We start from the raw sequence: 16,083 nt of genomic DNA, 5'->3' as shown, positions 1-16,083 counted from the left end.
CAAAACCCCCAGGTGGTCAGAAAGAGACATGAATTATGATATGTGGATCTCAGTGTTGGAGTACCCAACATATACTGTATAATTAGCTAATGACATAGGGCTAGTATCCTGTGCTTCACATATACAGTGCCTTGAAAAAGTAGTCATACCCCTTGAAATGTTCCACATTTTGGCATGTTACAACCAAACATGTAAATGTTTTTTATTGGGATTTTATGTGATAGACCAACACAAAGTGGCACATAATTGTGAAGTGGAAGGAAAATGATTAAGCCTGGGCTGACACTATAGCGAACACAGGCATTGCATGTGATTTGCACCCGCACTGCGGTGCCGATCGCATGCGATGACTGTGCAATGCGAGTTCAGCCATACAATTGTATGGCTGAACTCGCATTAGATTCACACACAAAAAAGGTGTAGGGACTTTTTTTTTTCCCCGCACTGGAATCGGATCACATAAGTGTTCTCACCCATACGATTGGATTCCTGTCCAAATCCACAGTTCGCACTGCGATCTGAGAACCGTTCTGGGGTGTCATTAACATTGTATTGACACCCGCAGTGGTTGGCAGAGGGCAGTGTGAACTGCCTGCGGAATTGCGCTGGTGTGAACCGAGGCAAATGGTTTTCAAAATTTTCTACAAATAAATATGTGAAAAGTGTGGCGCGCATTTGTATTCAGCCCCCTTTACTCTGATACCCCTAACTAAAATCTAGTGGAACCATTTGCCTTCAGAAGTCACCTAATTAGTAAATAGAGTCCACCTGTGTGTAATTTAAATAGTATAAATACAGCTGTTCTGTGAAGGTTTGATCAGGGGCGGCCTGTCCATTAGGGGGGCACGGATACCACCTCCTCTTTCCATCGCCACTGACACCCCCCTATTCATGTGTCCAGCCCCTTTCAGGACGCTGGGCACATGAATTAAAGTGTCTGGGTTTTTTTTTAAGCATCTGATTAGAGCCAGAGGCTCTAATAGGCTTTAAAATAGGGTGGGCTCTAGATGCAGAGCATTGTGCTTGTGTTAGAATAGCGAATGAATATTCGCTATTCTAACACTGACTCACCTTCCGCCAATCAGGAAGCGCGGATGTGAGATGCGTTTCACGATTGGCCAAAAGGAGAAGCAGTCTGATCGATTGCCAAGAAGGAGATGGAAGCCGCCAAGCAGGGGAAGGATATGCACGCTCGTGATGCCCGCAGAGGAGAGCCGAGGAAGCCGCCCATGGTTGAGGTAAGTGCACTGACCGGGGGGGTTGGGTTTGGGGTGGCGGGTGCACTGTTTGCTGCCCCCTCCCCCCAAAAAAATTACCACCAGCTTTCACTGGGTTTGATAGAGAATCTTAGTGAAGAAACAGCATCATGAAGGCCAAGGAACGCAACAGACAGGTCAGGAATAAAGATGTGGAGAAGTTTAAAGCAGGGCAACTGTTCAATCAATCATGGAAAGAGTATGGCACAACTGCAAACCTACCATGACATGGCCGTCCACCTAAACTGACAGGCCGGGCAAGGAGAGCATTATTCAGAGAAGCAGCCAAAAGGTCCATGGTAACTCTGGAGGAGCTGCAGAGATTCACAGCTCAGGTGGGAGAATCTGTCTACAGGATATTAGTCGGCCACTCCACAAATCTGGCCTTTATGGAAGAGTGGCAAGAAGGAAGCCATTGTTGCAAGAAAGCCATAGGAAGTCCCATTTGTAGTTAGCGAGAAGCCGTTTGGAGGACACAGCAAACATGTCGAAGAAGGTGCTCTGGTCAGATGAGACCAAAATTGAACTTTTTGGCCTAAAAGCAAAATGCTATGTGTGGTGAAAAACTAACACTGCACATCACCCGGAACACACCATCCCCACCGTGAAACATGGTGGTGGCAGCATCATGTTGTGGGGATGCTTTTCTTCAGCAGGAACAGGGAAGCTGGTCAGAGTTGATGGGAAGATGGATGGAGCCAAATTCAGGGCTGTTAGAGTCTGCAAAAGACTAGAGACTGGAGGGGGGTGTTCACCTTCCAGCAGGACAACGACCCTAAACATACAGCCAGAGCTATAATGGAATGGTTTATATCAAAGCAAATGTATGTGTTAGAATGGCCCAGTCAGAGTTCAGACTTAAATCCAATTGAGAATCTGTGACAGGACTTGAAAACTGCTGTTCACAGATGCTCTCCATCCAATCTGATAGAGCTTGAGCTATTTTGCAAAAAAGAATGGGCAAAAATGTCACTCTCTAGATGTGCCAAGCTGGTAGAGACATCCCTAAAAAGACTTGCAGCTGTAACTGCAGTGAAAGGTGGTTCTACAAATTATTGATTTAGGGGGCTGAATACAAATGCACTCCACACTTTTTACATATTTATTTGTAAAAAAAAAAATTGAAAACCATTTATCATTTTCCTTTCATTTCACAATTATGTGCCAATTTGTGTTGGCCTATCACATAAAATCCCAATAAAATACATTTATGTTTTTTGGTTGTAACATGACAAAATGTGGAAAATTTCAAGGGGCAGGAATACTTTTTCAAAGCACTGTAACTAGACTATGACTTTAACTGGAATGCTTGTTAATAAATACCTACCAAGACTAAAGTGGCACGTGGCATTTCTCTTTAAATGACAAGTGCAATTTGGGCGCAAATCCTTTGGCTGTCATTGTCCATATAGGTTCCATGAAAAAAACTAAATAGAACACAATACCTTGCTTGAAAAGATCATCGTGTTCACCCACCATAGCCTTCAGCCACATCCTGCTATGCTCCAAATGAAGCTGCTCCCAGCTGTCACTAAAAGAAGCACTCAGAAATCAGGAGACAGGAGGCTCAATCAATCTAAAGCATAGTACTCTGCCATCGCTGTAGACTTCCCTATATGGATTGCACTCTCTGCCATCCACAAATGGGTGGGGGTCCAATTGACTGGTCCAATACTGGGCCAATCACATGCGCTATCCCATATAACCTACATCCCAATCCCAAGACCCAAATCCCTAGGTATTTCCATTTATATTCGGTAAATGAAATAATGGCATGAAAAAATTGTGAGTATATGCAAAATTTACATTTCTTTGGCCTGCATGGGCAAAATGCAGGTTCGTTTTAAAGACAAATTTCGGGTTCTTACAGGAAATGATTTGCAAAGTTTTCTTAATTTCTTATAAACAAGAAAAAAAAATAAAGTGCACATGCTTGCAGCAGTCTTCTAAACCTTCCTATCATGACTGTATCTTTGCCTATTCTGACAGTCAAAATTTTATCATTTGCTGCCCCCTGTTTATTCCTATAGTGATGGGAAAAAGGAAATGTGAGGGGGGTGGCTTAGTGGCAAACTACCTGAAATTGTTGAATTGCCTGCAGCAGTGTCCCCTCATCCTTCCCTAACAAGCCCTCTAAGTCTATTCCAAGCCCAAATGAACCCTCATTATTAATGCTGTAAAAAAGTCAGGATGCATATACAATTAAAAATGTGGGTCTCTTTACTTTAACACCTCTTAGTGCTGCAGCAAGGGTTAAATTAACCTGTGTAGGCAGCACCTAAAAGAGTTGGACCTTGGCTCTCTCACATATTGCGATGGCCTGACTCTCCAAGCAAGCCAACGCACCTCTGAACCATGCTCCAACTAACAGCGCTGCTCAGGGAGTGAGAGGGTATTTTATCACTTGCTGCAACATGTAGTGGTGTTAAAAAAAGTATAACAGCCTCATATTAATTAATGTATATGCAGCCTTGCTGCATTACAGTAATAAAGAATGAAGGTTCAAATGGACTTTAAGTAAATGCATACAGGAGCTAAAGAGGGATATGTTATTTAATTAAACATAAACAGTTCATGAACACTCCTTTGTTCTGCTTCACAAATTTTGGCCATGCTATAAAATGTGGGTAGCATGCTTTTTCAAGTCTAGCACAGATCCTGCAGTAATTTTTGATCCCCTTTGTTATTGCTGAAAGGGTATAATGAATAGCTGCTCACTCATCTTTACCTACTGATTATAATAGGAGAAGGGGAATAATGAAATACAAATGGATAGGAATGCAAACCTGATTGCCTTAACTTGCAAATGTGTGAATGAGGGATGGAACACAATTTGTAGTCCACTCACCACAAATGATAGATTTTAAGAGCATTTTTTTTTTAAAGTGAACCTGTCAAATGAAATAAAGGGATCATTATACCAATGTGCCAAATTGCCAGATACATTCATGTTTTTTTCTTCAGTTTTGTATGGAGTGCAGAAGAGATAACATTTCTACCAAGTTTATATTTCTGCCTGTGACCCTGCTAGGGAAATTTCCCTTCACTTCCTGTTACTGTGACACTTGTATAAGAAATGGAGGGAGCAGCAGACAGCAATAAAATATTGAGAGATATTCTAATTCTCAAGCTAATAAAAAGGTATGTTTTGCCCCATTACTGTAAGATTTCCCATTACTTTCTGTCGTGACAGTAAATGTAGAGGAAAATAGGGAAAAACACAGTAATAAAAAAAATAGGATTTTTGTACTGCCATAAAATCTATTTCTCAGAGTCCATTGAGAGACAGAGCTTTATTGATAATAAGCAACCAAGAGTTATACTGCCACCAACATGAAATATTGGCACAAGGTATATAGAAAACTGAAGACCAACCCCCCAAAGGCTATAAACCCTCCCTGTAGCAAACTGTCCAAAACAAAAGGAAAACAAGGGTATTAAATATCCTCTTGAAGAAAATTTTCTGTCAAAACTAAGGCAGATACAAAACTTATAACATGTGAACAGAAAGCCAGGTCACAACCTTACAGAACCGAGGCCTAGCAACGAAAGTCTCAAGAACTGCTCTAGTAGAGTGAGCTTTAACAAGGAAGCAACCTGTCAAATCCACTTAAAAACAGTGTACCTGCAAGTCAGAGAACCCTTATCAGGACCTTTTGGGAAAAAAAACAATACATTGGCAGACAGGTAAACCCTGATGACCCTCACCACGTCCAGATAATGAACAAAGATCTCCTTGAGGTAAACTGGTGCTGGACTCATCAAATACACAATATCCTCATTAAGGTAAAAAGCAGTGACCACCTTTGGCAAAAAGGAGGTCCTTGGTCTCAAAATAAACTTTTCTTGGTTTAAAATCAAATGGAGATCCTTATGGAACAATTCTGATAACTCAGAGACCCTTTCTAGCTGAAGTGATAGCCATAAAAAGGGCTACCTCAAAGGATTACATTGTCAGGGAAATTTCTCAAATAGGTTCAAATGGGGGTCTTTGTAGTAGCAACAGTACTAGATTTAAATCCCATGGTTATGGCGTGTGCCAAACAGGGGGAGAAGCATGTACAACCCTTTGAATGAAGATATGAATCAATTAATTACTGGCAAGCAGATGTTGAAAATAAACAGACACCTGACCATTGATGATGCCCATGAGGGTCCACCAAAAAGGCACACAAGGAAACCACCAAAGCTTCACACCAGTAAAAATAATTTTTTTCATGTCAGGTTATGCATCAGGTCCCATGTCCTGAAAACAAACATGTTCAGCTTCTTGCTGAACCAAACACTAGTAAATCCATAGCATCCTCCAATGCAGACATATGTCCCAAAACACCTCCTAATGGATTCCACCAGATCCAGATATTGTACGTGCACTCTCAAAATCACTGGAAAATGAAACTCCACCCAGGCGAGGATATTGCCCCCACAATACTCCTGCTGACACCCTGCTGTGGAAATGTCTGATTTAATCTTGTCCAGATGACCGGTCAGAAGAATGGTCCTTTGAAGAAATGACAGATGAATCATTTACGACTACAGAATGTTGTTTGGAAGCTTTGTTTCCTCCAGAGACCAACAACCCTGGACAGAAAGATGTTTCAGAACTCCGCACTAATCCAGAAGGCTGGCATTTTTTGTGACCATCTTCCAATGTAAAGAAACCAAAATCCCAATGACAATGTCAGGGGTCTAAGCCAGAATGATAAAGACATCTTGGTTCAAGGATGTAATTGCATCCTCTTGTCCACAGAAAGACTGCACTTGTCTTACACTGTGAGGATGTTCCATTGTAAAGTTCTGAAGTGGAGTTGAGCAAATATACATGTAGGGAAGGTGGATGTCGTCAATCATAGAACTTTTATGCAGCTCAGGAAGACCAAGATCAGGAATGAAATTGCTGAATCTGACCCTGCATTTTGTCAGTTTCTCCACGGGGTAGGGTAGGAAGACCTTCCTTGAAAGGTATGTGGAAGAAGGCCCAAAGACTCCAAGTGATATGACGGAAATTTTTTTGAATTTCAATATCCATTAAAAGACAGAATCATGAATGACACATTGGAGTAAAAGGTCTGAAAGGTCTGTTCACACAGCAGCAGATCTTCCGGATATCCAATGACTGGAAAAGCTCTGAGACGCAGAAGACCCAAAAATGATATAAGGGCCTTTGTACACATTCTTGAGGCTGACGCAAGGCTGAAGAGGAAGGGCCATAAATTGATAGTGATTGCCACCCGCAACAAAGTGAAGAAATTGCTGGTAACCTGGAAAGATGGGTATATGCATTCTTTAGGTTGATGGATGCTAAGAAGTCTCCATGATGAAAATAGGCAAAAACTGACTAAATAGATTCCATCCAAAAATTTTGAAGATGAACAAAGGTCTCCTTTGAATTTCGGAACTGTAAACAGCTTTAAATAGATAAAAACTTGGAATCTGTCAGTTGAAGGAATGGGAATAGTAACTCACTGATTCATCAATTCCAGAGTGACTGAAAAAAAAGGTCTATCTGATGTTGTTGAAACACTGCAAGATGCAAAACAAAAAATAGAGGTGGAGGACAGAGGTGAAACCCTGTTTTTAACCTGCAGATATCACCTCCCACACCTAAGCGTTGGTTATACAAACTTCCCAAATATCCACAAAGGCCCCCAGACATACCTCTACTTCAGTTGGAGCTGGCTTTGATGGAACATTATGCTGCAGTATATTTATCTGCACGTTTGAGCTCTTTATCTGCTTAACACGTTTAGGAGTCCCTGAACCCTAGTGAGTGAAAGAAGACTTGTGGGTCTGAGCACTAGAACTGGACATGGAGGCACAAAGGAAACCTTTTGCTTTTGCTGCAGACCAGGAAGCTTGATCCTTATTTTTGTGCAGCTGGGGTAAGGGAGTACCCTTATCCCCTCCCCCATCGCTTTTTAATTTACGCTGGAAAAATATTCTCCCACAAAAAAGTAGTCATAACAAAGCCTTCTTATACTGTTGCTCCACAAACCAGTAGTTAAGCCAAATTGCTCTGCGGGCACAGCCCCACTGCATTGGAGAAAAAAATGTTTCCTGGAATTCTTCTTTAAGGAACCCCTAGCAATCTGTGGAGGAAGGCTAGGGTTCCACAGAACCCTGGTTGAGTAAGGCTGCTCTATATTATATGTACAAAATCAAACAAGGAATGTTAAAGTTGGACACCATATAATGGCCACAGCAGGTGTCCTAATCCAGGAACAATCCTGGCAAACTGGCAACCAAATGGGATATACATTTTAGATGTGCTGACCCTTTGAACTGCAAGTACATTCAAATCTTGTTATTCAATTTTGGATGAAACCTGCTTGGATTTGTTCACCCATAGGTTTTGCCAGCAACACACCTTATTAATGTCATCTGGCATTTCAGGCCACCATAAAGTGCCAATTATTCTTAAATTGAATTATTGTATTTTATGGTAAAAATTTAGGCTGTCTAAACTATAGAAAAGAAGAAACCCTGTGTATGGTTACAGGGAGAGTATCTGGCAATTAAAAGGATGTTATGTATTCTTTTTTTATTCCTTATATTCACATACCACATTCCTCTTGTTACCTTTCACTTACACCTTTTTAGTGAATCACACTAAAGACATTGTAGACAATCTCTCATCAGTTTTAACCATCTGGAAGATAGTAGATAACACTGAGCTGCACTGCAAATGTAAATGCAGAGCTAGGCGCCTCTCACCTGCCCCCTGCTGCCTCCGCCACCATTTATAGAACTCAACTTGCTACACTCCCATGAGTTGTGTGAATGGGCAGAGGACCTGCAGTCATTCAACTCCTCCTTTCCAATCACAGAACTGAAACATTTTTTTTTCTTTTGGCTGAAGCACGCTCTCAGACATGTTGCTAGGATGGTTAGGTAAACTTTGATTTTTTGGGCTTCTCTGTAATCAGTTGAGCAGCTTGTGATTGCTTTGGGCTGTTCTGGGCTCCACTGGTTGCAGGTTTAATTGTTTGCCCCCTGCCTTCTGGAGTATTCTAGAATGTAGTGGTCTGGAAAGGAAAATCAGCAACCTGAATATTTATGTTGTCTTAGCCAGGCCCTGGGGAAGGGTGCCCAGAAGGTGGCTAGGGTAGTGCATAAATGGTCTGGGGTCTGGAGCTGCCCTGTTCTTGTCCAGGAGGAGAGTTTCCAAACGTGAAGGGCTGCTGCCCTTCTAGGCAGCCCAGCTGAAATTCTACTTACAGTATGTTAATCGAGGTCCCAGCTGTGCTAATGCTGGGGGGCCTGTCTGCTGAAAGTTTTAGAAACTAATCATAGGATTTCACTGAGAATCTGGTCTGGAAGGAGGGATCCAAGTATCCAGGGGTATTGTGTGTACAGACCTGGGTGCAGGATCCATTTACTGGGCCAATACTAAGGGGGGTTGTCCTAGGGAGTAGCGACAGGGTGAAGAGTGTCCTCTTGTTACTGTTCAGTGCTAATGGAGTATCCCACAGCTCCCTATGTCCTATCCAAGTTTGTTCAGCTATAAATATTGAAAAAGGTAACCACTAGACTGTTCATTGAGCCAGAAGAGTGACTGTTGCTGTGTGCCTAGCTGATGTTGCATCTATGGTAAATCGCGGCCCTTGAGGGGGTGAGCGCTACATGGGTGTGCTGTGTGGAATCCAATTGAGAAGATTTCCCCTCATTTTGTATCCTTGTGACACCTGAATAAGAAATGTGGGGAACAGTTTTGACTGAGGTAGGAAGGCACAAGTTGTGTTTTTTTTTTTTTTTTTGTCTATGTCCTTGTTAGAGAAATCTCCCCAACAGGGACACAGATATCAGTAGAAACTGTCACAGGCTCTAATCCTTATTCATTCTATCCAAAACAAAATAATTTTGGTTGGAGCAGAAGTTTAACCTGTGTTCCAATTGAATAGAATGCACCTTGAATGTTTTATTTAAAAATGCAATATTAAAAATATTATAATAAAAAAGTGCACTGATCATTTTTGCCCCCTTTCCCTGATCTAACCTTACCCATCCTCCGCCTCCAGAGATACATACTTACATCAATCCAACAGTCGCAGATCTGCTCTTTATTTACCTCCTGCGCCACAAGTCCTCACTATCCTGGCAATGCCTGCACATTACAGCCCCAGGGATCTCTCTGAGACCATCTTATAACCTTCTGGCTTTGGGGCCTAAAGATGTTTATGGGGCAATAATGTGTAGCATGGCCAGAACAGTAAGGATGTGAGCAAATGGTGGAACCGTGACTGTCAGACTAAGGTACAGGTAAGTATGTGGAGGGGGAGTGTGGGTTAGGTGAAGTCAGGGGAAGGGGACAAAAAAGAATAAATGCATTTTGTTTAAAAGTGCACTTACAGTGCCTTGCAAAAGTATTCACACCCCTTGGCATTTTTCGTGTTTTGTTGCCTTACAACCTGGAATTAACACGGATTGTTTGAGGATTTGCATCATTTAATTTACAGAACATGCCCACAACTTTGAAGATTTTTTTTTTTATTATTGTGAAGCAAACAACAAATAGGACAAAATAACAGAAAAAGTCAATGTGCATAACTATTTACCCCCCTAAATTAAACACTTTGTAGAGCCACCTTTTGTGGATATCACAGCTCCAAGTCACTTTGGATAAGTCTCTATGAACTTGCCACATCTTACCACTGGGGTTTTTGCCCATTCCTCCTTGCAAAATGCTCCAGCTCCTTCAAGTTGGATGGTTTACTTGTGAACAGCAATCTTTAAGTCTGACCACAGATTTTCTATTGGATTGAGGTCTGGGCTGACTAGGCCATTCCAACACATTTACATGTTTCCCCTTAAACCACTCAAGTGTTGCTTTAGCAGTGTGTTTGGGGTCATTGTCCTGCTGGAAGGTGAACCTCCTCCCTAGCCTCAAATCACACACAGAGTGGTACAGGTTTTGCTCAAGAATATCCCTGTATTTAGCACCATCCTTCTTTCCCTCAACTCTGACCAATTTCCCAGTCCCGACTGCTGACAAACATCCCCACAGCATGATGCTGACACCACCATGTTTCACTGTGGGGATGGTGTTCTTTGGGTGATGTGATGTGTTGGGTTTGCGCCAGACATAGCGTTTTCTTTGATGGCCAAAAAGTTCATTTTTAGTCTCATCAGACCAGGGCACCTTCCTCCATACATTTTGGAAATCTCCCATGTGCCTTTTTGCAAACTCAAAATGTGCCATTTTGTTTTTTGAAGAAAGTAATGGCTTTCTTCTGGAAACTCTGCCATAAAGCCCAACTCTATAGAGCGTACGGCTTATTGTCGTCCTATGTACAGATACTCCAGTCTCTGCTGTGGAACTCTGCAGCTCCTCCAGGTTTACCTTAGGTCTCTGTGCTGCCTCTCAGATTAATGCCCTCCTTGCCTGGTCCATGAGTTTTGGTGTGTGGCCGTTTCTTGGCAGGTTTGGTGTTGTGCCATGTTCTTTACATTTGGTTATGATAGATTTGATGGTGCTCCTAGGGATCATCAAAGATTTGGATATTTTTTTTATAACCTAACCCTGACTTGTACTTCTCAACAACATTGTCCCTTACTTGTTTGGAGAGTTCCTTGGTCTTCATGGCAGTGTTTGGTTAGTGTTGCCTCTTGCTTAGGTGTTGCAGACTCTGGGGCCTTTCAAAAAGGTCTGTATATGTAATGACAGATCATGTGACACTTAGACTGCACACAGGTGGACATCATTTCACTAATTATGTGACTTCTGGAGGTAATTGGTTGCACCAGAGATTTTTATTGGCTTCATAACAAAGGGGGTGAATACATACGCACATGCCAATTATCAGTTTTCTATTTCTGAAAAATAGTTTTATGTATATATTTTTCTAATTTTACTTCACCAACTTAGACTATTGTGTTCTGATCCATCACATATAATTCAGATTAAAAAAACATTGAATTAAAGGCTGTAATGTAACAAAATAGTTAAAAAGCCAAGGGGGTGAATACTTTTGCAAGGCACAGTACCTTTTTTAAAAAAAAACTAATTTGGGATAAATATTTAATGCCATTGCAAGCTTCTTTTGAACAAGCTAGCTACCTGGATTTCATGCTACGTTAGTGGCTTCAATATTTTTTGTCACTTACCCAGAGGGTATGCAAATTAGGGATTTTGTCTCAACTTGCTGCATGCCTGTCCTGGATCAAAGATTCTATAGTGTATACAGCATGGCAGTCAGATAATGTGCATTTCCAGAAGGAGGTCAGTATTGGCAGCTCACATATTGGGATCAGGGATTTTTTTTAATTGTCATTAACTGATCTGGATGTAAGATTCGAGCATTGCTCCCTGTTGACCCCTGGATATTTCACTTTTCTAGACATTGTACTCATAGATAATGTTTAATATTTCAGGAGTAATCTCATCTTTCCTGTAGTTCTACTCTGCATCAATATAGCTTGAGTTTCCAGTCATCGGCCACGTGACCATTCCAGACTATAGGAGGTGGGATATACACAGAGGGATAAGCGTGGGAAATTGTCTGAACTGGTCTAAGACCACTGCAAAGGGGCAATGTGTGTATACAGACCAGTTGGGGTAACTAGTGAACGTAGTCTGTCATGATCTTTTTTCACACCTTTTCGAGTTCCAAGATCTTCAAGACTCTGTGAACTGGAGATCAAGAACAAAAAAAAGATATTTATATTCTGTCCCCAATTTACAATTAATATATTTCATATTGCTTCTGATACTGTAATGTATGTTAATTAAGTTGAATTTATAGTGTTTTGTATTTTTATTTATCAAAAAGCTGTAATTATTTTTACTCAGATAAATATGAAATATTGCATATAAAGATTTCAATTTTATTTGCAGCCAGCAAATGGCACACTGGGCTCCTTTTCACAAGAATACCAGGCTACTATTAACTGCTTGGCTAAAACTGAATGGATGAAGCTCAGGTCACACAGCTAGATTATTCAGAGAAGTGACTCTAATCCCCCCCCCCTTGTGTCTCTTGTATGGGCCCATGCAAACTTAAGATAATAATGTAATCTTTAAAACACATTTAAAGAAGGTAGCTTTCTCCAAGTTAAAGGACTCATTCATACTAGCACTTTGCAACATCACGTTACCACAGCTTGCAGTTACACGCCATACATGGTGCATTGTGGTGCCATTAATATTAAATGGCATCCTAATACACCTCCCCACAACACACCTGTGCTACAACTCACCACAATGAATATCAATGCAAGATATATTTTGTGATTTGCTGTGCAGCAAGAAAATGCAGCGTGCATTACATTTTCAGTAGATGAGATAAGTTACAGCCTATTCATTTTGAATTGGCTGTATAACATAACGTGTCATAATACGGCTTAACGCATGAAAATACAATCATGGATCATGTTGTAAGCCAACTCTATGAAGAAAAAACATCATCATCGGTATATCATGGCAATGCGACAACAAAGCAACTCACAAAGTTTTCATTCAAATTACCAGCCTCCACACACTTTTATGAAAGCAAAAGAAATAATGTTTGGAGAGGATGCCCAGTCACATGAGCCAATCACATGGGCTCAAACCCCCATTTCTTCAGTTGTTCAGCTCATGCATGCAAGACTGATGCACATGGGTGTGTTAGGGCACATAACATAAAATAAGGCCATATTTTGGTGCCCTAGAGTCACATGTTGCATACAGACGCCTGTACAAATGTATTACATAATACAGCTGTACATAGATATATACGGAGCTCCAAATGCAAGCTTGCATATACATACATATGTACACCCCTGGACGCAAACAGTCTGGATCCAAGAGCATTCAGCTATGTGTGTATGCATGTTTACACTCAGAGCTGTGTATACACACGTAAAGCCATATCCTGTCATTTATTTGTTCAGAATGCTGTGGGCAACACCTTTGGCTCCCATACATCGAAATATGACTATCATTTACATAATGCCCCTTTACACCCAGTGCATGAGTTCTTAAACTTGGTATATATTTTGACTGGAAACTTTACAACAGTAAACGGGATAATTTTGTTCTCAGGACCAGCAACAGTAAACAGGAAGAAAGTGGAGATCTCACATTAAGGAGATTTCCACTCACTTCCTTTTCTGTATAATACCCTTTAAAGGGGAAATTTTTCCAATAGGCACCCAGACAGGGGTTTAAACCTTTCCCTGCTCTATCCAGTACTAAAACTTTTGGCAAAAGTTGGGCTTTAACATTTTAAATGAAGAGTTCTCTTGACAGCCTTTGGCAAAAGATTACAGTTCTGGACGAGTAGTTAAAGTGATCATCACACAAACGTTAATGCAACACTTAACAACTGGACAGAAGCAGCATTTTATGCCATAAGTGGTTGTAAGATGTAGTTCTATTGTCCAATATTTAAAATGTTACCATATTCTGGAAAGGTCACTTGAAGCTTCAACTTCTGCATCACTAAGTTCCACTCCTTTTATATATAACAAGGCATATCTGGGAACTTTTGAAAATCAGTGGGCCTGGGGGTGAGACAATAAACTGAGTAGGGGGCATGGGCTAATAGTGTTGCACGCAGCACACTGCATGAAACTGTTTGCACAGTGGGAGAGAATTAAGAGTATAGTTATATTAACACCTGAGCCTAGTCTGCTTTGGGTTGAGAGTGTGCATCACACAGAGTGCAGGGGTCAGGAGTAAAGAATTCACAGAATGCAGGGATCAGGAAAAAGTAGCTTGCAGAGTGCAGGAGTGAGGAGTAAGTAACTCACAGAGTGTAGGGGTCAGGAGTATATAATGTTCAGAGTGCATAGGTCATAAAGAATAAGTCAGTGTGGCACTTACAAAAAACAACCCAGCAACACTGTTTCCAAATCACATACTTGAATTCATGTTCAGGAACAGATTTCCTCCAGGATAGAATGAAGTTACCACTGTACAAAATCTCTACAGCCCATTTCATAACACTGTCTAGAAGTAGCTGTGAATAACATATTGGAGATTCACGCATCAATATTTTGCTGTGGGGCCCAATGACCTGTACTTACGCCCCTGTTTAGCAGAATTGAAACGTGTTGACATCTGCTGGCTGCATGTAATAAATATGGAAAAATACTCATATGCAATATTTAATAACTTAGACCTCAACATAAAAAAATACATACGGTATTCAAACAAAACCATTAAATGGTACTTTTAAGAAATACAGCAAAGCCTTTACTATTAAAGCAGAACTATAAGTTAGTGCATAAATGCACAGTTGAAATATTTGATTCGTTTTGATTAATTTTTGGGTGTTCCTCCCTGATGAATCCTTTTCCAGCCCTTTGGGCTTCTTTCCTGCTCTCCTCCCCGTTCCTGAAATTTTGTTTAAATTACTGGTTTGATTCAGAGGAACTTGCTTTATTAGCCTTATTATTATTACTATTAACTGTCTGGGCTATAAGCAATAGACCCCTTTCCCCTGGGTGGGTTGAGTGTTTTTATTATGTTTATTTCTGTTTAGATATTGTTACACTCCCCTTCCTTTGGGCTATCTTTACAGATGGTACCTCCTTGACGATTTTATCCAATTTTTTTCTATACTGTTTTACCTGCCAAAGGCTGTCAGCTCAGTTCATTCACTCACACCTACCAGCACAGTAAAGCCAGGTCCCTGAACTGAGACCTAATTTAAAACAATACAGCTTGTTCATGGACGTGTCTTAGCTTGTGACTGGATAATTGGAAAGCAACAGCTCATGAACGAGGTCATTAAACACTGGTATGCATTAGACTAGAGTCTGATTGGCTTACAATATTGCCCCTTCCTCTCCCAGCCTGTGTGCTGCTATACAGAAAATTAGAAAATTAGAAGAATCTCATATGAAACTGTGGTACTAATTAAAAACATATTTCCATTTTTTAAATAGTAAATATATGAAGATACGGGGTATGTAAGGAGCAGAGTGTATGTTGTGCCCAGATTGTGGCTTTTTTTTTTAAGGTGAAAGAAAGGCAAAAAAGATTTTTATCTCAATATGGCTCTGGACTGTCTGTGACGGGGAAACAGTGGGTAGATTTCCTAAGAACCCGTCAACTACAGGTTTTGTACCTTGATAGGAAACCACAGGGGCTTTACAAAGGTTGGGCTCTCGGCTGGAAATGAGTGCTGTTGATGGCAATATGAGAATGCTCCACACACAGCTGAATGGTTGCATTAGCCAACAAACATTTAAAACTAAGTCAGGAAACTGGAAATTCTGAAAAATGTTTGATGGACCCTCCTAAGGAAGATTTTTTGTAAGTGTGAATTTTTTTTTTTTAAAATGACATGTTGATCTTGGTGTCCTCAAGCTGAACTGAAAAGATTGTGATACCTTCCTGGTACCTTTGTCATTAGATACTGATCTCTCACATTGCTTATAGTTCTGCTTTAAAAGAATGAAACACAGTGCTCACCTTGCCCACCATCCTTCTTCACAACATTATGTGACTCAAAGAATATCTAAAGGCAAAACTTTTTTGTTTTGGACACAGTGGAAAATATTTAGAACCCCTGTCAGTTTTTTAATGCTTTCTGGTATTAATTATATTAATAATTATATTTGTCCTTTAGACTGCTGTCAGCAGGAATAAGAATGAAGGTGAATTCAAAATTTTGAGTTGCCACCAGAACTGGAACACAATAGAAATCTTCCAATGAGGACACTTTTTCCTGTGACAACTATCTAATAGAGGACTTACCTCAATTTAGAGATATTTCTTCTCACTTCCTGTTATCTGTACACAAAAACCAAGCAGGGTTTTAACAATTCCCTACTCTATCCAAAATTAAAGAAAAGAGTTTTGGCTTTTAGAATTCTTAGGCAAGGCACACAGAATAAA

At 40.6% G+C, this 16,083-nt stretch overlaps 1 protein-coding gene across 5 annotated transcripts in view; it reads right to left on the bottom strand.

The window, feature by feature from the left end:
- Positions 1 to 16,083, bottom strand: part of LOC141132481 (protocadherin-10-like) — a 127,444-nt gene that overhangs the window by 28,926 nt on the left and 82,435 nt on the right. For 2 of the 5 annotated variants that reach the window (XR_012242911.1, XM_073620884.1), the window contains exon 3: positions 11,852 to 11,886. The exons of 1 other annotated variant lie outside the window; for it this stretch is intronic. Coding sequence is in view for 3 of the 4 variants with exons in the window: in XM_073620884.1 (XP_073476985.1) it covers positions 11,852 to 11,886 (35 nt within the window). In the remaining variant the exon portion in view is untranslated. Of the gene's footprint in view, positions 1 to 11,803; positions 11,887 to 14,264; positions 14,306 to 16,083 lie in introns of all 5 variants that reach the window. 2 more of the 5 variants (XM_073620882.1, XM_073620883.1) reach the window with 2 other exon arrangements.

The sequence above is a fragment of the Aquarana catesbeiana genome, linkage group LG03 (assembly GCF_042186555.1).
Source record: "Aquarana catesbeiana isolate 2022-GZ linkage group LG03, ASM4218655v1, whole genome shotgun sequence".
NCBI lineage: Eukaryota > Metazoa > Chordata > Amphibia > Anura > Ranidae > Aquarana > Aquarana catesbeiana.
Note: the sequence above shows the minus strand (reverse complement) of the source record. Positions and strands in the feature narration are given on the sequence as shown.